Source organism: Heteronotia binoei, chromosome 9 (assembly GCF_032191835.1).
Source record: "Heteronotia binoei isolate CCM8104 ecotype False Entrance Well chromosome 9, APGP_CSIRO_Hbin_v1, whole genome shotgun sequence".
NCBI classification, from domain to species: Eukaryota; Metazoa; Chordata; class Lepidosauria; order Squamata; family Gekkonidae; genus Heteronotia; species Heteronotia binoei.
Window position 1 is genome coordinate 109,161,262 of NC_083231.1, and position 22,100 is coordinate 109,183,361.

General features: G+C 46.4%; 1 protein-coding gene across 4 annotated transcripts in view; it reads right to left on the reverse strand.

Annotated features, from left to right (window-relative positions):
* Positions 1–288: 288 nt before the first annotated feature.
* SEPTIN11 (septin 11) overlaps positions 289–22,100 on the reverse strand; it is a 158,768-nt gene continuing 136,956 nt past the window's right edge. The window contains exons 10-11 of one of the 4 annotated variants that reach the window (XM_060247156.1): positions 4,743–4,807; positions 303–443 (exon numbers count right to left, since the gene is read on the reverse strand). In XM_060247156.1, the coding sequence (XP_060103139.1) occupies positions 4,786–4,807 (22 nt within the window). In that variant the 3' untranslated portion in view covers positions 303–443; positions 4,743–4,785. Of the gene's footprint in view, positions 444–4,742; positions 4,811–13,083; positions 13,377–22,100 lie in introns of those variants that run through there. The other 3 variants (XM_060247155.1, XM_060247158.1, XM_060247157.1) reach the window with 3 other exon arrangements.

Here is a 22,100-nt window from a genome sequence, read left to right on the forward strand (position 1 = left end):
TCCCTCCATTTCTCTCTCTCTCTCACACACACACACACACACACACACACACACACGCACCTGAAGTCCACGCTTTCCTTGTCCTTATGTTGAGTGGCATTTGCCTGCTGTATCAAAAGGAAAGAAGACAGACATCCTCAAGTGCAAAATCTCAGAAGCCGACTCTGCCGCTTCACCTCTAATGATTCGGGCAGTTACAAAAAAGTCAACTCGGACGCTGGCGGTGGTGAGTGGACAGACACTCGGAAAAGACACACACATGCACGCACCGCGCAGCGAGTCACAGTTATTAAAAAAGGACAGAAAGGCGGAAGAATGAGGTAACTCGTCTCCCAGTGGGGCTGCGTGAATGTGTGGAGTTATCTGCGGCCTCTTCTAACGCGCCACTAGGAGAGAGGGAGGTGGAACTGGCCCAGGTGAGTGACAGCTACATAAAGAAGAAGCTACGGAAAAGAAAAAAGAAAAGAAGGTTCAGAATCCGAAAGAGGAGGAAGCAGGAAAGAAAAGGCAACAACAGTGTCTTATACAGTGAGGGAAAAGTGGAAAGATGGTTTCTGTATAGTCGGGGCTGACCAGCATCTGTGCCTTTCACCAGGTGTTTTTTTTTTTGTAGCGAGAACTCCTTTGCATATTAGGCCACACACCCCTGATGTAGCCAATCCTCCAAGAGCTTACAGTAGAGCCCTGTAAGCTCTTGGAGGAGTGACTACATCAGGGGGTGTGGCCTAATATGCAAAGGAGTTCCTGCTACAAAAAAGCTCTGCCCTGCCCTTCACTGTACAAAATCCTGCATCAAATGACCTCCCCCCCGCCCCCGCCTAAATACATCCTGCAAACTAAACACTTTTGCATCTTAGCTGCATATGTAATTCCATAGCTTATTGCATTTCCCCACAGGAGGAATGACAAATCATTCTTTTCACCTGGGGTGCTTTCTCCCTGCCCATAGCAACCTCTGGTCTGGTAAGACTTTGCCCACCTCCTCCCGCTACCAAACACATTTCTAAACAGAACGCTAAATTCTGAAAGCTGCCTTATACTGAATTGGAACCTTGGTCCATTAAGTTCAGTATTGCCTGGTCAGATGGGCAGCTGCTTTCCAGAGTCTCTGGCAGAGGTCTTTCACATCCCCTACGAGCTGCTGCTTGCTGGAGATGCCGGGGATTGAACCTGGGACCTTCTGCCTGCATAGCAGATGCCCTACCGCTGAGCCACAGCCCTTCCATGGCACAAGAGAGAGACCAAATCCTACCAGTGTGTTGGAGTCACAAGTACCAGAGACAGCCCCGACTATAGCAGAACTAGAGCATGCACAAATGAAAGCACAGAGAGGTCTGGATTATGCTGGGAGGAGAGCACGGAACAGGAATTCTCAGGGATGGTGGGCCTTTCAAAGGCTCAATAAGGAACCCTGGAAAGTAACAGAACCAACAGATGACGGTGGGTGCGAAGAAGCCAGGGGAAAAAGGAAATCACACAAACCCCATTAAGATCCTCCCATTATTTCCCCCCTCTCTTCCTCCCGCACCACGGAAACATCCATCACAAATGAAAAAAATGGAAATCACACGCAAAAACAATGTTTGGGATTATTATTATTACTTTAAAAAAAAAAAAAAAAACCTGTATTTTCTCCTTCCCGCTTTGTGTGTTCAGACTTTTGAAAAGCCAACCTTCAAGAACATATACAAAAAAAATAAATCCCCCCGCAAGTCCGGCAAACGCACAAGACTCCCACAGTTGATGTACTTTGGAAAAAAAGGACGCCATATATTTTTTTTTTTGACATTGCAAAAGGAAGAAGTAACACAATTCTAACGGACAGATACATATGTCTATAACGCTATATTAACACTGTTAAGTCGATTACAAAGTTGTTCTGGTAAAAAAGAAACAAGAGGATACTTTCCAAAACAGAAAGGATTTTTTTTTTTTTTTAAAAGCTATACCTAGAAGGCTGTAAGGCAATTAAGCAAACTTCGTAAAAAAACAAACCCCACAAACAGAAGTATACAGACAATGTATTCCTACAGCTGTTCACAGTTTTATTTTCAGTTAATTGGGAGTGGGGGGGGGACAGACAAAACAGAATCCTTCATGTATATGTTGTCAAGACTACACTATCTGACAGATACTATACAACTGCCAATGGAACCATGGTTTTCCTCCCCTTTCAATGGGGAGATAACAGCAAAAGGAAGGGGGGAAAAAAAGGAATGTCAAAGAACAGATAAGTCATAGACACAACTCAGGTGGACCGATGTAACAAATGCATACAAGGCTTGTGTCTGTCGCCATCACGTTGCAATGAAATCACATTGACTATCTGACTCACAGAAGCAATTAAGACCACCGTTTTGGACCTTACAGAATTCAGGCCCAGTAAAGACACACATCTTGATTCAGAGCCCTGTAGGCGTTTCTGTGTGCACATAGGAACTCTGTCTAGGAGGGCTTCCTCATCTACTTCGATGATAATACAAGAAAGGGCACGCAAAGAGGTGCCCTCTGTATTGATTAGAGAACATCTGGAGCCAGAGGTCCATCAGTGGCTCTTAGCCACAAGGTACAGATGGAATTCTCTGTCTGGGGCAGTGATGCTCTGGATTCTTGGGGGGCAACAGTAGGAGGGCTTCTAGAGCTCTGGATCCACTGGTGGATCTCCTGATGGCACCTGGGTTTTGGCCACTGTGTGACTCAGAGTGCTGGACTGGATGGGCCACTGGCTTGCTCCAACAGGGCTTCTCTTGTGTTTTAACGTTCACTGAAGCAAATAAGGCAGCCCTGAAATAGGAGAGATTCCATGTGCACACCAGATTGGGATAACCGAGATTCAACTCCATTGGCCTTCCCTGGCATAAATTCATTTAGGCTGTGGTTCAGGAAAACTTGTTTTGAAAAAAAAAAGCAAAAAATGTCAGCGATCGGTGGCTAACAACACAGGCAAGCAAGTAGCTAGCCCAGGCAGCCAAAAAGAGAGGCCGGGGCTTAAACAGTGCAATACGCTAAGCATTTAAAATGACATCTGTGCAAGAAACCAGCGTGTGTGCACACCACAGGACTGGTGTGAACCCTCTTTCTTTCCATTGTCTCCTAGTGGTTCAGCTTTTCCCTATCACAGACACCCATCTGTCACAGAAACCCACCAATCTGTCATCACCAAGCTAGCTGAAGTTCACGTATCCTAGGCTTACGTGCTTTTCTGGAAACTCGCAAGAACTGGTGAGGCAGCTTCCAGTAGCTCCTAACTGGTGCTTTTGGTGCTAGAACGATCGAGCAAGAGCCTGTATTTCATAGCCCCTTTGCGCTTGATGCCAAAGCAAACCCAACGTTGCTACTAAGCCTCTATTCTTTCCTCACTCCTCATCTCGCCACCAAGCGAGCACCAGAGTCACAGCACACTTTGGGTCCTGGCCCCCAGTTTCAGAACCACGAGCAGCAGCTGCTTTTGCGAGCCACAACCCAGTGGATCCAATGAGGGAGACCCGGGCTCCAAAAAGACTCTTTTGTGATACTGATTACAATTTAGTATGCGTAGTGCTGCGTGTCCTGCTAAAATCCTGTATGTGCCTACTAGGAAGTTTCAGAAAGTAGCCGTGTTGCTCTGCAGTGGAACAGCTAGTAGTGCTTTAAAGACCAACAAAATGTGTGTGTGTGGGGAGGGGGGATGAGCTTTTGAGAATCAAAGGGAGCTTTGATTCCTGGAAGCTCAAAACCCTCCAAATCTTGTCGGTCTCGAGGTGCAACTGGACTCTAATCTTGTGAGGAAGCAGGAGCTCTTGAATTTGCACTGGAGAAAGGCTTCAGGTTCAAATCGACTGGGCCTCTTTTCCAATCGGGGCATTTGTGACCAGGGTGCCAGCCTGGTCACAAATTTACAGTTGGCTTATGAGGAAGCTGCAGGAGCAGCGGAACGCAATCAAAGCCGGCGTTTGCGTGAAGGCAAGAATTTTTCCTTCAGAAGCCAACAAGCAACGGAGGGACTCCTGTGGAACTTTATTATTGAGTTTTAGTACTCTGTTTGGAAAATTAAGAGACTGTGAAATACTGAGACTGTGAAATTAAGAGACTGTGAAATTTTCTCCCTGAAATACTGTACTTGAGACTCTTGTTTGGCTTTAATTTCTGATTGAACGAATGCATGCCTACTTTTGTAGGCTGTTCATTATATGACACAATACAATATACTTAATTTTGTATAAACTATTCAAGAGTGTGTGTCTTGCACAATATTTTTGATATTTTTGTAGGGGTGGAATTCTAGCAGGAGCTCCTTTGCATATTAGGCCACACTCCACGATGTAGCCAATCTTCCGTGAGTGTACAAAAAAGAGCCTTGGAAGCTCTTGGAGGATTGGCTACATCAGAGGGGTGCGGCCTAATATGCAAAGGAGCTCTGCTAGAGTTCCACCCCTGATGCCCGCCTTCTACTTTAACGACACGGGCAATGAACAGTCGTCGTGCATGGGTGACCACCATCCAGAAAAAGCCGACTGGGTTCAAATCCTCCGGAAAGCAAATAAGGTTTCTTTGAAATCACTGCAGTCGTGACTAACATGGTCAGCTGACTATTGCTGGACTGGGCCCCAGAGACTTCAGGATCTGCTGACTCCCCTGGCTGATGGCTACGAAGCAGAAACCACCTCTTGTTGCAAAGCCAGCCCGCCTGCAAAACAACCCTCTCCATTTATCCCTTGGGGGGGGAGGCGGGGGCAGAAGGGGTCTTTTGCGACTGTACTTACATGCAAAGGTGAAAGCACATCCCATTAGCTTGGAAGAGGGATACTATTCTGTGCAGAGCCAAGGACTGCTGTGAAGAAAGGCACAGATGTAGGAAAGGAAAGAAAAGCAGGCACAGTTGTTGCAAGCAAGCTCAACGTGGTGAGGGGAATGGCCGAAGCGGGATTAGAACCCCTGGCTCCAAGGCAATTAACGTAGTGCCCCAATCCAGCTAAGCAGGTTCTACATTTTGCTCGCTGGCAGGATGCGCACCCGAAAGTGGATGCGGTCAGGGGTGGGATTCTAGCAGGAGCTCCTTTGCATTTTAGGCCACCCCCCCCCCCGATGTAGCCAATCCTCCAAGAGCTTACAAAAAAGAGCCTTGTAAGCTCTTGGAGGATTGGCTACATCAGGGGGTGCAGCCTAATATGCAAAGGAGCTCCTGCTAGAATTCTACCCCTGGGTGTGGTCTATTTATGCCACGTTTCTTTCTGTGGATGTCTGCTGAAATGCCCATATGCTTTCCAGTGAAAAAGTGTCATGCATAAATAACTTAAGACTGACTCAACTCTGACTGGGGTGGCGACTCAGCGATATGATGGCATCAAAAACTCTATATCAGGGGTGTCAAACTTATTTGTTATGAGGGCCGGATCTGACATAAATGAGACCTCGTTGGGTCAGGCCCTGCGTGTCATAACATGTAATGCCAGCTAGTATTACATTTCATGACAAGGACACAGGCAAACACAATTAAAGATTTGTTTAAAAATTAAAATAAAATATCCTTAAAAGATTAGCACTCTTGCGATATTTTATTTACTTAACAGTTTCTGATAACGGACACCTCTTGCTCTGAATTGCTGCATCAAAATCTGGAGACAATGTCTGGGCTGTACCAATTCTGAGTGTGCTGTTCAGGTGCGTGTCTGAAAGTTGCAAACCTACTTTTGGTTTTTTTGACATTCATTACAGAAATCTCATGGTCAATACTTTGAGCCTAAGACCCAGCGGAAAACATGAAATGGCTGGGCGCTGTGAGCTTTTGTACAAAAGCTGCTTCATGTGCTGGTCAGCCAATGAGAAAGTAGAGGCTTTGCTCTGTAGTTCCTGTGCGATTGAGCAAGCCTGGCAAAGCGAGCTGTGATGCAGAAGGAAGCAAGAGAGAGAGAGAAGGAAGCAGATGACAGGGAGTTGCTCGCGGGCCTGACAGGCACCCTCCAAGGGCTTGATTCAGCCCTCGGGCCACATGTTTGACACCCCTGCTCTATATTTTATTTAAGGGGGCTAAGGGAAGAAGACAAAAAAAAGATCTTAGTTCATGGCTGCTCACCTGTGGCAAATAAGGAGGGCCCTCAGAAGGCCAGGTGGGAGGGAATATGATTGCGAACTGGATCAGAACTGAATTCTCTTTTTCCTCCAAGCTGCTGTTGGATCACAAATAATTTACACTGAAATAACTAAGTGGGTTAGTTATTTCTTTTGTGGCCTAGCTATTTCTGCAGGCCTGTTTGACAAAGTTGTTGCTACTTGGTAAGATAGTTATTCATCCTGAATGGCGCAAACATGCCCCAGCTTCCTGGATTTTTAATCAAATGTGTGATAAAATTCTCCTCAGTCATTGGTGGGGCAGCACAAACAGCCCAGTTTATCAAGAAACTACAGACACACTGTGGTTAAGTCAGCATCCGGTAAACGGCAGTCTATAATTCATCTAAAGCAGGGGTGTCAAACTCATTTGTTATGAAGGCCAGATCAGACACAAATGAGGCCTTGTTGGGTCAGTCCCTGTGTGTCATAAAATGTAATGCCAGCAAGCAGAGATACAAACTTTATAAAGGACACGGAGGTGCTTTCTTTCTTCTTTTTTAAAAAGGAGCTTTCTTTGTATCGCTCTTGTGGGATCAAGGGAACTGGGCAAAGAAAGCTCTGGCTCTTTTCTTCTTTCCCTTGAGGAGCCTCAGCCAATAGAAGGAAGAGAGGCTTGGCTCAGTAGCTCTGCTGTGTGATTGAGAGACTCTGGGAGAGGAAGCTTTCCCTCCCTCCTTTCTCCCCAAGGGAGGGCCCTCAGCCAATGGAGAAAATAGAGGCTTTACTCCGTAGCTCCTGTGCAATTGAGCAAGCCTGGCAAAGCAAGCTGTGATGCAGAAAGAAGCAAGAGGGAGAGAGAAGGAAGCAGTCTTGCTTGAGGGCCTGACAGAAGCTTTTTGGGGGCCTGATTCGCCCGCCGGGCCACATGTTTGACACCCCTGATCTAAAGTCATGGATGAATGTGAAAATAGGGTCTGTAGCATTCAGTAATCTATTTCATGTTTTATTTTGGTTCTATGATCCTAGAATTTGGGGCAGTTCCAGTCCAGGTTTTACCCATGCCTGGGTATGCTGGCCAGATTTATTTATTTAATCTTATCTTATGGCAAAATTACACCTAGGAAACATATAAGGGCTCTGTTAGGCCTTGTGTTCTTTTCTTTTTTCCTCTTAGACAAAGTCACTCTGTGTTGATAAAAAGAGACTCCCTGCATATTCCTGAACGACTGCAGAATCATACAGGGTCTAAATTTCATACCGCCTCAATTATCTCTCAGAAGAATTCTCTAAACTAAGCGGGGGGGGGGGGGGAGGATAAAAAAGAGAACGTTAACAAATTCAGCGAGCACAAAAGCTGATTAAAAATTGGACACGCACAGACACGGCCAGTGCAGACACCACACGAGTATTCAAGCTTTGGAAGACTTGAACACAGAGATTCACAAACAACTGTAGTGCATGGTTAGGAAACTGGCTCTTTCTTTGGTCCAAGAGAGATACAAGGATCTCTGGATTTTTAAAATTTGGCTTCTTTTGCTGGTTGCCTCTTCCATACTCACGTTGGTTATAGCTTAGCTCAGAACTTGATTATTTGGTGTATTATAGCTCTGCCTCCATTCGGGCTGGTCTCAAACACTCCCGTCTTCTCTCTAAAACCATGTTTAGGCTAAGCAGAGGGTCATAAACCCTAAAAGCAGGGCTTTTTTTGTAGCAGGAACTCCTTTGCATACTAGGCTCTTCTTACAGGGCCTACTGTAAGCCCCAGGAGGATTGGCTACATCAGGGGTGTGTGGCCTAATATGCAAAGGAGTTCCTGCTACAAAAAAAGCCCTGCCTAAATGAGTTGGATGGAGTAAGCAGAGTTGCTATGGGAAGGCAGCCGAGCAGAGACTTTGGTAAGGAGAGGCGTTTTCAAAGATTGCTGGGAAGAAAAGAAGAAACTGGAGACTACCTAGCCAGAAGCTGAAGGAAAGTTGGCAGTACGTCAGCAGCAGAGAAAACAATTCAGAAATCAGGGGCCTTCCCCCATCTTGGAAGGCACCAGAAAGGGGAAAAGGTTCTGTCCAGAAAGGAGCAGTAGAGAAAAAAATACAAGAGATTAAACAATTCAGGCAGTTCTACAGTTCTTAAAAAAGGAGGCCAAGAACAGGTGAGACTTCATTTGTGTATTTGCTAGAGAGAACCGTTTATAAGAGGAAGAAAGGTTAAGAATAAGAACAAGGAAACACCCATCTTCTCACCGCACTACGTTTACATCACAAGTGGAAGTTGACCTTAAGCTGCTCTCCATCCCCTGAGCAACCTGGGAAATGTAGTAACGGGGCTCCTAGCCCATCTGCTGAACTACAACTCCCAAGATTCCAAAGTGGAGGGGAAGCCACCATGTTGACACCAACCTAAGGTACACGTGCAATTCATAAGATAAAGTGTTCTCAACATCTAGAGCTTACAGTAGGCCCTGGAATAAGGGCCTTGTAAGGTCTTCGAGGATTGGCCACATCAGGGGTGTGTGGCCTAATATGCAAAGGAGTTCCTGCTACAGAAAAAGGCTTGTCAACATCCATCAGAAATGGAAGAATGAGTTCTTCCTCCTCAGCCTCCCACACCCAACTGGACAGTCTTTGAACTGTTGTCACCTTAAATGTACATCTGGCAGCCCAGATGTTTTTAAAGTCTGTCAAGATAGCCCAGGATCCCCAACACCCACAGTTCCCAGAACACTCACTTCCTTCTTGTCAGTTTCCTTTTTTTCCCTCTTCTAGATCCTGAGGGCTACTATGGAAAAGCAAACTTGTGTTTAAGCAGGGGGCAGGGTTACACTCAAAATGGAGCTGCAGTCAATTCTGTTTCTAATCAATATTTTCTCCATTTTCAGATGAATACAAGCAGGGGTATCTAGGAGGAGCTCCTTTGCATATTAGGCCACACACCCCTGATGTAGCCAATCCTCCAAGAGTTACAAAAAAGAGGCTTGTAAACTCTTGGAGGATTGGCTACATCAGGGGGTGTGGCCTAATATGCAAAGGAGCTCCTGCTAGAATTCCACCCCTGAATACGTAACTCAGGTGTATACCTACAACATACTATGTGAAAGGGCCATCAGGCAGAACTTTGAGACCCTAGCCTGACAGTACTAGAGGCAATCTATTCCATTTCACAGCTATTTAGGTGGCCTTGACTGCCTCCCAGATTGAGTCTTTGCAGCGGCAAACCTGACATGTTTGAAACTGCCTTCACTGGTCCCTCAAAGTCAGCATTGTCTACTCTGAATGGCAGCAGCTCTCCATGGTCTTGGGTAAGAGGTCTGAAGAGGAAGAGGAGGAGGAGAAGGAAGAGAAAAAGAGGAGGAGAAGGAGAAGGAGAAGAAAAGGAGGAGATTGGGGATGCCAGGGATTGAACCTGGGACCTTCTGAATGGCTCTCCCAGAAAGCTACAGAGATTCACTGAAGATGTTTAGTCATGCTGAACCAAATGTGAAGGCTGGTTCTTATGAAACAGGGGCATCACGATTGCTTCCCTCTGTGACTTAACTCATTAAACCTTAGAAATGGAGAGATCCATATCCACTAATGGGGAAGGCCTGTGGTTCAGTAGTACTGTATCAGCCTGGCATGTAGCAGGTCTCAGGTTCAATCCTTAGCATATCTGGAGGAGAAGGAAGAAGAAGAAGAAGAAGAAGAGGAGAAAGAAGAGGAAGAAGAAGAGGAGGAGGAGAAGGAGAAGAAGAAGAAGAAAAGGAAGAGAAGATTGGATTTAAACCCCACCCTTCGCTAGCCAAAGGAATCTCAGAGTGGCTTACAAATCTCCTTCCCCTTCCTCCAACAGACACCCTGTGAGGTAGGTGGGGCTGAGAGAGCTCTCCCAGAACTGCCCTTGAGCAGAACAGCTCTGCGAGAACTTGTAGCTGACCCAAGGTCACATCAGCAGATGCATGTGGAGGAGTGGGGAATCAAACCTGGTTCTCCAAGCTAAAGAGTCCGTACACCTAATCGCTACACCAGACTGGCAGGTAGTCTGGGATGTGAAAGGCCTCTGCCTGAAATGTTGGGAGAGTCACTGCCAGTTTGAGTAGATAATACGGGCCAAGATCTGATTCAGTATAAGGCACCTTCATGTGATTATATCAGAGTGTTATTTGGCTATTTCCCCCATCAGCTGTGGGACATTAAGGATCTTTGGAGTGACTTAGAAGAACTGACAAAGGAAAATCTGAATTTTTACACCAAGCTCACTGAAGAAGAAGCTAGTTACAGGTATCGTCACTCCTACGCGGGGCTCTTTTTGTAGCAGGAGCTCCTCTGCATATTAGGCCACGCCCCCTGATGTAGCTGATCCTCCTGGAGCTTACAGTACGCCCTGTAAGCTCCAGGAGGATTGGCTACATCAGGGGGTGTGGCTTAATATGCAAAGGAGCTCCTGCTACAAAAAGAGCGCTGCCTATACATAACATAAATTGGGCCTGAGGGGGATTAATTTCTCCATTTCAGAACCGGCGGATCGCCAGTGACTTAACTGTGGAAAGCACATTCCGGATACTTCTTTTCTGGGCTATTCACAGATCCCACGACCTTTTTACCTCATAGTGGTTAGGACGGAAAATTGTCCCGCCAATGCACAACTCTGGTTTGGACATATAACTGCATTTTGTTAGTCACATCGCCTTAGAGGATAGAAAACTTGTTACAGAGCAGTCAAGCACACCCGAAGCCGAGCGAAGAAGTGCACGTTAAAGAAAAGGCACCCGGAAGATCATCATGCATGCTGGAAAGCCATGCAAAAAAAAAAAATCAATCAATTAATAGAAGACATCAAGAAAGTCATCAGCGGTGGGCTTTCAAGGATCTTACCCCCTGCTTCCCAAAGAAATTGTTGATCTGAATGGAACTTGGGCTGGTTTAGAATACAAAAGGTATATGCTTTGGTGTCCGGCTGGGAGAACTTTGCTTAAAGTCAGAAGCAGATAGCTGCTACTCAGGAGGTCCCCTGAGAGCCAGTTTGGTGTAGTGGTTAAGTGTGCGGACTCTTATCTGGGAGAACCGGATTTGATTCCCTACTCCTCCACTTGCAGCTGCTGGAATGGCCTTGGGTCAGCCATAGCTCTCTTATCTGGGAGAACCGGGTTTGATTCCCCACTCTTCCACTTGCAGCTGCTGGAATGGCCTTGGGTCAGCTACAGCTCTCTTATCTTGAAAAACCGGGTTTGATTCCCCACTCCTCCACCTGCAGCTGCTGGAATGGCCTTGGGTCAGCCATAGCTCTCTTATCTGGGAGAACCGGGTTTGATTCCCCACTCCTCCACCTGCAGCTGCTGGAATGGCCTTGGGTCAGCCATAGCTCTCTTATCTGGGAGAACCGGGTTTGATTCCCCACTCCACCACCTGCAGCTGCTGGAATGGCCTTGGGTCAGCCATAGCTCTCTTATCTGGGAGAACCGGGTTTGATTCCCCACTCCTCCACCTGCAGCTGCTGGAATGGCCTTGGATCAGCCATAGCTCTCTTATCTGGGAGAACCGGGTTTGATTCCCCACTCCTCCACCTGCAGCTGCTGGAATGGCCTTGGGTCAGCCATAGCTCTGGCAGAGGTTGTCCTTGAAAGGGCAGCTGCTGTGAGAGCCCTCTCAGCCCCACCCACCTCACAGGATGTCTGCTGTGGGGGAGGAAGGTAAAGGAGATTGTGACTGCTCTTAGACTCTGAGATTCAGAGCACAGGGCAGGATATAGATCCAATATCTTCTTCAATCTTCTATTTAGCCTGGTGTTACCACAGGATAAAGGCAAATATATTCCAGTTTTGGAAGAGAAGGACGTATCGTTCAAAACTTCAGGTGAATCTGCTTCACAAGGGCTCGTAACTATTTGGGAATTGTAGAAGCATGAATGTTGACATGTGCAGAACCACAGAGGACCTACAAGCAGGGCTTTTTTTGTAGCAGGAACTCCTTTGCATATTAGGCCACACACCCCTGATGTAATCAGTCCTCCTGGAGCTTACAGTAGGCCTTGTACTAACAGTCCTGTAAGCTCTTGGAGGACTGGCTACATCAGGGGTGTGTGGCCTAATATGCAAAGGAGTTCCTGCTACAAAAAAAGCCCTGCCCACAAGTGTTGGTCTCTAAGGTACTGTGCGTGTGTATAAGGTGTTGTCAAGTCACAGTCAACCTATGGCACTCCCAGCAAGGGGCTTTCAGGGCAAGTGAGAAACAGAGGTGGTTTGCCATTGCTCTAAGGTACTACTGGACTCAAATTTAGCTCTTGTGAATTATGGCTATTTCTGGTTAAAACCTTCCATTACGTAAACTGATGTGATGTTTTTTGAGATCAGAGAAGCAAAAACTAGCGGGACTCTTGCGACACCTTCAAAAGACTAACAGGACCACCACAAAGATTAAATTTGTATTCTGCTAGCTTTCATGGACTAGAGTCCACTTTGGCTTATACTAGAATAAAAACTTCTTAGTCCTTAAGGTACCATAAAACTGCTGTTTAGCTCAAATCCGGAGAACCCATAAGAAAGTGAGACTTTCACCTCTCCCCCCAAACAGCATACTGGACAGTAAAGTTTTTTTTTTTTTTAGAAAAACTGGGGCAACATACAGTCATTTTAAAACCTGTCAATTTCAATGGCAAATAAATTTAGGCTTGTGCTCAACTTTCCCAGTAAAAACAGTGAATTTCAAAGGCTTAATTTTAGCTGGACAGATAATTCAGTTTGTAGTGAATTGTGTGTGTGGTGGGATCAGGGTAGGCTGAGGTGTGGATCTTGCCGGTCAAAAATAAAACTTGGAAATCCTAATGCAGGGCTTTTTTATAGCAGGAACTCCTTTGCCTATTAGGTCACACACCCCTGATGTAGCCAATCCTCCTGGAGCTTACAGTAGGCCCTGTACTAACAGTCCTGTAAGCTCTTGGAGGACTGGCTACATCAGGGGTGTGTGGCCTAATATGCAATGGAGTTTCTGCTACAAAAAAACCCCTGGGTATGAGCAGGCCTTGTCATGCACCTGAAAGGGTTCTCTGGAATGCGGTCAAATGAGGTAACGGTAAACCCAAGTGTAAAATGTAAATAAGATCAAAAATTTAATGTATTACAATCAAGGCCTCACTCCCAGTTCAGGGAAGTCTAGCACTGGATTCTCTTGAGAGACCAAAGACAGGCCCATACCCATAAAATATGAGGTTAGATACCCCTGCTCCCCCACACATCCAATTACCGTCAGGTTAATAAGAATGATTTGTGTTTAGAAGAAGAAAAGAATATAGATAAGATAGCCAAAACACATTACTACAAAAGCGGGTGAATGCAGGAACGTCCTTTTTGACTTGGCAGGCTTTATGTGAAGCTTGAACTGCAAATTAAAAAACAAAAATGGAAACAAAAATGTTAGAAATAATAGCAATACCAAAAAGAAAAAAGAAAGAAAATCAATGGGGAGAAAAGCTTTTTCCAGCTTTCTGCCTCTCGGAGGGGAGAGTCATGCAGAGGGACTGTTATGGAACAAGAAGGAATGAATAACAAACCCCTCCCCAATCCTTTTGCATTTTAAATCCATGCTCATTGTAATGTTGCGCTAAAGCAAGACACCTGAAGCAGCGATACAACACACAAACCAAAGCTGTGCTGCATTTGAAAATTCAGGGCTTCATCCAACTAAATGGGATAAGATGATAGTGCTTAAATTGGTTAACCTCAGTGCATTTCGCCAATTTATGCTTCCAATTTAGAGGTGGTCATTAGAAGCTAAAAGGTAGAGGTAAAGGCAGTCCCCTGTGCAAGCACTAGTCGTTTCCGACTCTGGGGTGACGTTGCATCACAACATTTTCATGGCAGACTTTTACGGGGTGGTTTGCCATTGCCTTCCCCAGTCATCTACCCTTTAACCCCGGCAAGCTGGGTACTCATTTTACCAACCTTGGAAGGATGGAAGGCTGAGTCAACCTTGAGCCAGCTACCTGAACCCTGCTTCCATCGGGATCGAACTCAGGTTGTGAGTAGAGAGCTCGGAATGCAGTACTGCAGCTTTACCACTCTGCACCAGACCTTTGGACCACCTATTGTATTGCCTGGCATCAGCTTTCTAAGGCTGCAGAGATCATTCTCAGAACTTGCTATTTCAGATCCTTTTAATGGGAGATGCCAGAAATAATCCACAGCCTTCTGCATGCACATCAGGATTACCAGAGGCCCTCTTTTTAGAGGGCCTAAGCTGAGATGGCATGAGATAGCTCACACATTTTTGTCTTAGCTCAGGAAGGATGACCCTAGAGCACTAATTCTTTTTTGGTGTCCATCTTTTGGGCACTTAAAAAAAAACCCTAGAAAAAATGTCTTTTTTTGGGGTTGGAAGGTTAGGGCTATACCTAGTTGGTTGCAATGATCACACGTTAAAGAGTAGTGGTATTTAACATTAGCTTTGCCACGTTGATCACTTGTTTGAAGTAGTCGGTCACGAAATATGCACTCTTTTTTGCTTTTCAAAGATGGTAGCCCTCCCAACGTTCCCTCTAAGCTGCAGAGTCTTGGGAGCAAAAATTCTGCTTTGTGAGCTACTAGCGTTAAAATTGTGAGCTGTTACATAAAACTGTTGTGCTCTGAGGTCATTCTTCCTGAACGAAAGACAAAAATGTGTGAGCTGGAGGCTAAAAATCTGTGAGCTAGCTCACGCCAACTCAGAGGGAACACTGACTCTAACCAACGTTCCCTCTAAGCTGAGTTAGTGTGAGCTAGCTCACAGTTTTTTAGCCTCCGGTTCACACATTTTTTGTCTTAGCTCAGGAAAAATGGCTCCAGAGCAAACGAATTTATGCAGCAGCTCGCAACTTTTATGCCAGTAGCTCATGAAGTCGAATTTTTGCTCACAAGACTCCCCAGTTTAGAAGGAAAACTGACCCTAACTGAACTGAACCATAGATTTGGACATGGATCTGTTTGTGAGCTGCCACCTTTCACACTCCAATAGAGGGACTAGATCTCAACATGCAAAGAAACGTTCATGTGACTTTGTCCCTCTATTGAACCAAATGCAAACATCATTGCAGACAGCTGCCATCCAAGCAAGCAGCGAACAGATGAAGATGTAAACATTTAATTGGGGATTTAGTTATCTGGTGAGCAATGAGCCTTGTGGAAAATACTTCGTTCTTGCACCACAGATACTGCTTCAACAAAGGAATGAGGAGGTCAGAGCAAGGAAACAACAGGCGGCTCAGGAAAGCATTATTTCGCAGCACTGATAAGAGTAAATAAGCTATGCATCTCTCAGGGCCAATCAATATATTTGGTTTTAAATGATGAGTACAGATTATGAGCTCAGAGTGCTTATCTAACATGCAGGACCAAGTATAGAATGCTGCTTTCTCTTCTCTGTGCCACTTCAGAATGCCATTAGCAGATTTTCTGGTGTGCATGCATTCTGTGGGAAAATGCAGAAGGGCTGTGCCTCAGCGGAAGAGCCTCTGCTTTGCATGCAGAAGGTCCCAGGTTCAATCCCCAGAATTTCCAGTTTAAGGACTGGACAATTTTTATTTATTTATTTAATTCGATTTTTAGCCCGCCCTTCCCGTGGAACAGGCTCAGGGCAGGTTACATCATAAAAACAATCAACAGTAGAAAAAAATCCAATTTAAAATATAATAAAATCTAAAATTACAGAGAACAATAGGCACTAAAATGGCAAATTCTGCCTCACAGACATGGCCTATTGGTCTTATAGCACTGGGATGGAATGAAGGGGGGAGGCCGATAACAAGTGACTGCCTCAACTAAAAGGTTGCCAAAAGAGCTGTTTTACAGGCCCTGTGGAATTGAAGCAATCAAAGTAATATCAAATTGATAACTAGAGAGAGCAAAACATGTCTGTTCCACACATTTTGCTCCCTCTAGTGGCCAATTTGATATTACTTTACTTTATGTCCAGCGTATCTCCCTGAAAATTTAAATTGCAGGCTTTACAAAACACAAAACATGTGCGGAGCGGGGGGGGGGGGGGGACCCACCCTAAAACAACTCACAAGTGAGGAAAATGAGAATGTGCAGAAGCCCAAAAGCATGTCACATAACAGCTGAGCCTGAAGCTCATCCCTAGAACCCTATCCCCTCCCAACCAATGCCAGCACACTGATCCAGAAGATATATTACCAGTCACAAAAAATTGCCCCTGAGCACACACAGAGTGCTTTCCCTTCACCGATGAACAGGGATGGAATTCTAGCAGGAGCTCCTTTGCATATTAGGCCGCACCCCCCTGATGTAGCTAATCCTCCAAGAGCTTACAAGGCTCTTTTGTGTAAGCTCTTGGAGGATTGGCTACATCGGGGGAGGGAGTGGCCTAATATTCAAAGAAGCTTCTGCTAGAATTCCACCCCTGCCGATGAATAATCACAGCCCAGCCTAGTGTATCTGGGGTTTGGGGGAGGGGCATCCCAATGGCATACACTATATGAGGGCTGATATTTCTCATTTAGAGACTGAACATCAGCTGAGAACTAAACACATCAGTCGCAATTGGGCAGGAAGTTCTCCTGAGCACATCCTGCTGAAACTAACAGGAGTTGATTAAGAGCATCGTGATGTGTTCTCATGTCGCTTTCTTTCATCTCAGTGGGGCTTTCACAGCGGACTGAGATTCTTTTCCAAGCTCCTCAACAGGCACACAAGCAAGCGGGCTGTGGGATATTTGTTACAAGCATCTGCTGAAGCTCCCTTTTCTCAAGTCAGACCATCGGTCCACCCAGCTTTTCTGAAGGGCAGCAGCTTTGCAGGGTCTCAGGCTAAAGTTGACCAGATCCAATTCAAGAAATATCCGGGGACTTTGGGGGTGGAGCCAGGAGACACTGGGGGTGGAGCCAGGAGCAAGGTTGTGATAAGCATAATTGAACTCCAAAGGGAGTTCTGACCATCACATTTAAAGGGACAGCACACCTTTTAAATGCCTTCCCGCCATTGGGAATAATGAATGATGGGGCACCTTCTTTTAGGGCTCATGGAATTAGACCCCCTGGTCCAATCTTTTTGAAACTTGGAAGGTATTTTGAGGAAAGGTGCCGGATGCTATGCTGCAAATTTGGTGCCTCTGCCTCAAAAAAGCATCCCCCAAAGTGCCTCAGATGTCCACAGATCAATTCTCCATTATACCTTATGGGAATCTGTCTCCATAGGGCATAATGGAGTGCCCCAGCAGACACTTCCCCCCCACTTTCTGTTGGCCTTGAAGCAGGGGGAGGGCCTCCAAACCGGGGGATCCCCTGCTCCCACCTGGGGATTGGCAACCCTATCTCAGGCTGAGAAAGCTCTTTCTAAACAGCTGCTACACAAGATTTTTTCACAAGAGATGTCAGGGACTGAACCCAAGAGCTTCCGTGTGCAAAGCAAAAGCTCCAGTGCTCTGAGCCACAGCCTTTTCTCCATGCACACGGGCAGAAAAAGACACAAGATCAAAGGAAACAGTGTTAAGTTCAGAATGTGTCATGCTGGAGACCAGAATGTTAAGTTTTTATTTACAAGCTGAGCTGAGTTTGGAGTCTGTGTCAGCTATTGGGCCATTACTGATGTTAAAAATGGAAGCCGTTTACTGGCAAATGTTAGAATAGCTCCCACATAAAGACAGCTTCAGTCCAAAATAGATGTCTTTCAGAAGATTCTTCATCACCATTAAAACAATAATAAGACTAATGCATTTGAGTTTTCTTCCTTTTCCCCAGACCAAGGCAAGAAGCAAAACCTCCCATTCATCTCTATTTGTAAAATTAGGAATCAGAACTTTAATTACAGCAGAAGTTTGACTGCACTAGGCTGTTCTAGCAAACCCAAGTTATCAGTCTTGCGGAATGCTATAGGCTAACTCAGGGCTTTTTTTGTAGCAGGAGTCCCTTTGCATATTAGGCCCCACCCCCTGATGTAGCCAAGAGCTTACAGTAGGCCCTGTAAGAAGAGCCCTGTAAGCTCTTGGAGGATTGGCTACATCAAGGGTGTGTGGCCTAATAGGCAAAGACGTTCCTGCTACAAAAAAAGCCCTGGGCTAACTAATTAATGGTGGCATTAGCTTTCATGAGCAAGAGCCCATCAGATGCATGAAGCTGCATCTTACAGGGGCAGTTTTCTATCTCTGTTTCGGAGGAATGTTTTGTTATCCCTTGCCTTTCGGGCCCCACCATTTACAACCATTTCCCCAACCTGGCCCACCGTACCCATGCACTCTAAAATTACCAGTTTGTTTTTATTTTATTTACTTCATTTCCCCCCAAGGGAAGCCTAAAGCAGCTTAAGCCACTCTCCTTTCCTCCATTTTATCCTCACAACAACCCTGTGAGGTAGGTTAAGGTAAGAGTATGTGACTGACCCAAGGGCACCCAGTGAGTTCCCATGGCAGAATGGGCATTCAAACCTGAGTCTCCCAGATTCTAGACGGACACCCTAACCACTACACCGCACTGGATTCCACTTTGTGCCAGTTGGGTTCTACTTTATGAAAACAGATAGAAGGAAGTACTTCTTCACCCAAAGGGTGATTAACACGTGGCATTCACTGCCACAGAAGGTGATGGCTACAAGTATAGACAGCTTCAAAAGGGGATTGGATAAGCATATGGAGCAGAGGTCCATCAGTGACTATTAGCCACAGTGTATTGTTGGAACTCTCTGTCTGGGGCAGTGATGCTCTGTATTCTTGGTGCTTGGGCGGGCAACAGTGGGAGGGCTTCTAGTATCCTGGCCCCACTGGTGGACCTCCTGATGGCACCTGATCTTTTTTGGCCACTGTGTGACACTGAGTGTTGGACTGGATGGGCCATTGGCCTGATCCAACATGGATTCTCTTATGTTCTTATGCGACACAGAGTGTTGGACTGGATGGGCCATTGGCCTGATCCAGCATGGCTTCTATTATGTTCCCTTATGTTCTTATGTTAACTCATGCCACAACAAATCAGCTAGCCTTTAAAGTGCACCAAAACTCTTTTGCTGCTTGGATCAGCATTAAGAGCTACGAGAGAGAGAAAGAACATGCATGAAAATATCCTTTGGTGAATCAGCTCCTGCTGATGGAAGCACAGCTAAGAGAATCTCCACACTGATGGTTTTGCGGCTGATCGGTGCGCTGATCTAAAGAGGCCACTGCCTGCAAGCAGCCTTGTCCAAACAGAGCTACTGTTGCACCAACATAGGAGTCTAGCCTTAAACTCCTGCAGGGAACAGTAATTTTAAAACTGGGTTCTTCAAAGTGCACTTCCCGTCTGCTTATTACTGTTGCCAGGGCTTTTTTTGCAGCAGGGACTCCTTTGCATATTAGGCCACACACCCCTGAGGTAGCCAATCCTCCAAGAGCTTGCAGGGCTCTTAGTACAGGGCCTGCTGTAAGCTCCAGGTGGATTGGCTACATCAGGGAGGTGTGGCCAAATATGCAAAGGAGCTTCTGCTAGAATTCCACCCCTGGGCCACACCCTCCTGATGTAGCCAATCCTCCACGAGCTTACAGGGCTCTCAGTACAGGGCCTGCTGTAAGCTCCAGCAGGATTGGCTACCTCAGGGGTGTGTGGCCTAATATGCAAAGGAGTTTCTGCTACAAAAAAAGCCCTGACTGTTGCCCACCAGAGGGACAAGTAATAAACAGCAGGTGAAGATGCCTCCATGATCGGTGAGAGGAAGTGCTGTCAACAGTGGGCGACTTTGGGTAAAGGCTTCCAAGGCAAGAAGTGAGCAGAGGTGGTCTGTTACTGCCTGCCTCTGCACAGCGACCCTGGGCTTCCTTGGTGGTCTCCCATCCAAGTACCAACCGGGATTGATCCTGTTCAGCTTCTGAGTTCTGACAAGGCAGAGCTGGCCTGGGCCAAGCCAAGTTCCAGGTTACATTTTTACGATACAAAACAGTTCCTGCAAGTCGTTCCCGTGGTCACAAAAATCTGTAAAAAGGTAACACGCAGAAAGGAAAATACGCAGGCATACTTAGCGCAAGGTCTGAAAAGAGTCCTATGTACTTTACCCGGGAGTACCTTACAAGAGCATTCTGATGTCATAGAAATGTAACCAAGGAAATGGCTGGACTAGAAGAAGAAGAAGAAGACTGCAGATTTATGCCCCGCCCTTCTCTCTGAATCAGAGTCTCAGAGAGGCTTACAATCTCCTTTATCTTCTTCCCCCACAACAGACGCCCTGTGAGGTAGGTGGGGCTGAGAGAGCTCTGACAGAAGCGGCCCTTTCAAGGACAACTCCTGCCAGAGCGATGGCTGATCCAAGGCCATTCCAGCAGCTGCAAGTGGAGGAGTGGGGAATCAAACCTGGTTCTCCCAGATGAGAGTCCACACACTTAACCACTACACCAAACTGGCTACACCAAACAGAGCTTCTTGTCTTATTTGTGGACCAGACACCCTGTCCTGGGGCCATCATTTATCCCACACTCTCGCTGGTCTCAGTGGCTACCAGCACCTCAGTTTCAGAGGGCACGCTACCACAGTGTGTGGAACAGTAAGACATCAGGGCAGCCGCTAAGATGAGCAAAGAAAGGTCTGGAGGTCTATAATGGTAGGAGGGGAAGGATTTGGCCGTCCAAGTGTCAGCTTCAGAGACAGGGCCATACCTTCTGCATATTCCATTCTCTCAGACCAGCCCTGCAACAATCCTTTGTATGTTTTCTAAAAGTTCACTAATAAAAAAGGGAATCCACGTTGCCCTTGAAAGCTCCATTGTTCCTTTGCTAAGGATCCCCTTATGGCCAGAGATTACGGTCCCACCTTTGCGTGGTGCTCCCATTACCGGCGATGGCAGGCAGATGGCGCTCCTTGCACACAATAAGGTTTCTCCCTGCTTGCTCTATCACTACCAACAAGGCACACTGACTGCCCATGTGTTGGATAGGCTCGTAGGATTACAGCCAAGAGAGAGGAACGTTTCTAAAAAGTGTCATAAGAGCAACACACTCGATGTGATTCGTTTTTGACAAGCTTTGGCTAGGAGAAGTTAATCGACTCGGCACGGCATGAAATACATTCACAACATTAACCAGAGGTGCTGCTAGTTACAAACACCAACTCTTTACACTTTGGCACTCGGACAGCCTGGGTTGAAAACAACCGACGAGCATACATACAGCGTTAGCTTGGGCCTCCATTATGGATAAAGCAGTGCCGGATTAAACCCTGTGGAGGCCCTTAGGCAGTCAAAATCTTGGGGGGCCCCTTGCAAATTATCTCAAGAGTCGGAGCGCCCGCCCCACAGCCCCCCCTGCAGGCACCTTCTCCAATGCCCCTTTGACAAAGCTGTGGGGGAGAGGCAGAGAGAGGCAAATGCCAGCAGCTGCACCAGGCAAGTTGGGCAAAGAGCGGCACAGTTGCTGGCAGTGTGTGCAGGCTGGGAGGGCTGCAAGCAGGGGGAAAACTGAGGGGGGAAGCCGGCCCGGGGCCCCTAAAGGTGTGGGGGCCCGTAAGCCAGTACCTAGTTGGCCTAATTGTTAATCCAGCCCTGAGGATGCTAACATTCGCCCCAGCAATTTGCCTTCGTACAATCCCTGCCTCCGTATTTATTGCTAAAAAAAACACCTTGGGGTTGCTTCCAGCTCGGATTTTGGAACACAGAGACACGATCCCACAGAATTACACCGATCCCTTAATAACGGTTCCTTTCCAAGGTAGCTCCACATTTGCACCGCTGGCCTATCAAGTGTTAGTGTTTTTTGGGTTTTTTTACGTAGTCCTTTAAGCGGCAGCGGAGGGAGGGGGAAGAGAGTGAGGATTTAAGAGGCCGCTACGGATTTCGGCCCGAGACCAGAAATCAGTAACTACTGCCAAGTTGATTCGGCCGGGCGCTGGACGGCTCACTCCTTGGTCTCTACTTTCCAACTTCTCTCCTACTATCAAAATAATCAACTTTACAAAATAGTATTTTGATACCCTCTGTATAAAAAAATAGGACACTGCTCCCCTCCCCACCCCTCCCCTTCACCTCTTAGGAAAAAAAATATTTTATTTGATCAGCTTCGGTTTTTTAAAAAACATGGGGGCGTGTGAGGAAAGCTCAGTTTCCAGTCTGATAATGGGAAGAAGCGAATACAGACATGCAACAGGAACAGAAGCACACCGGA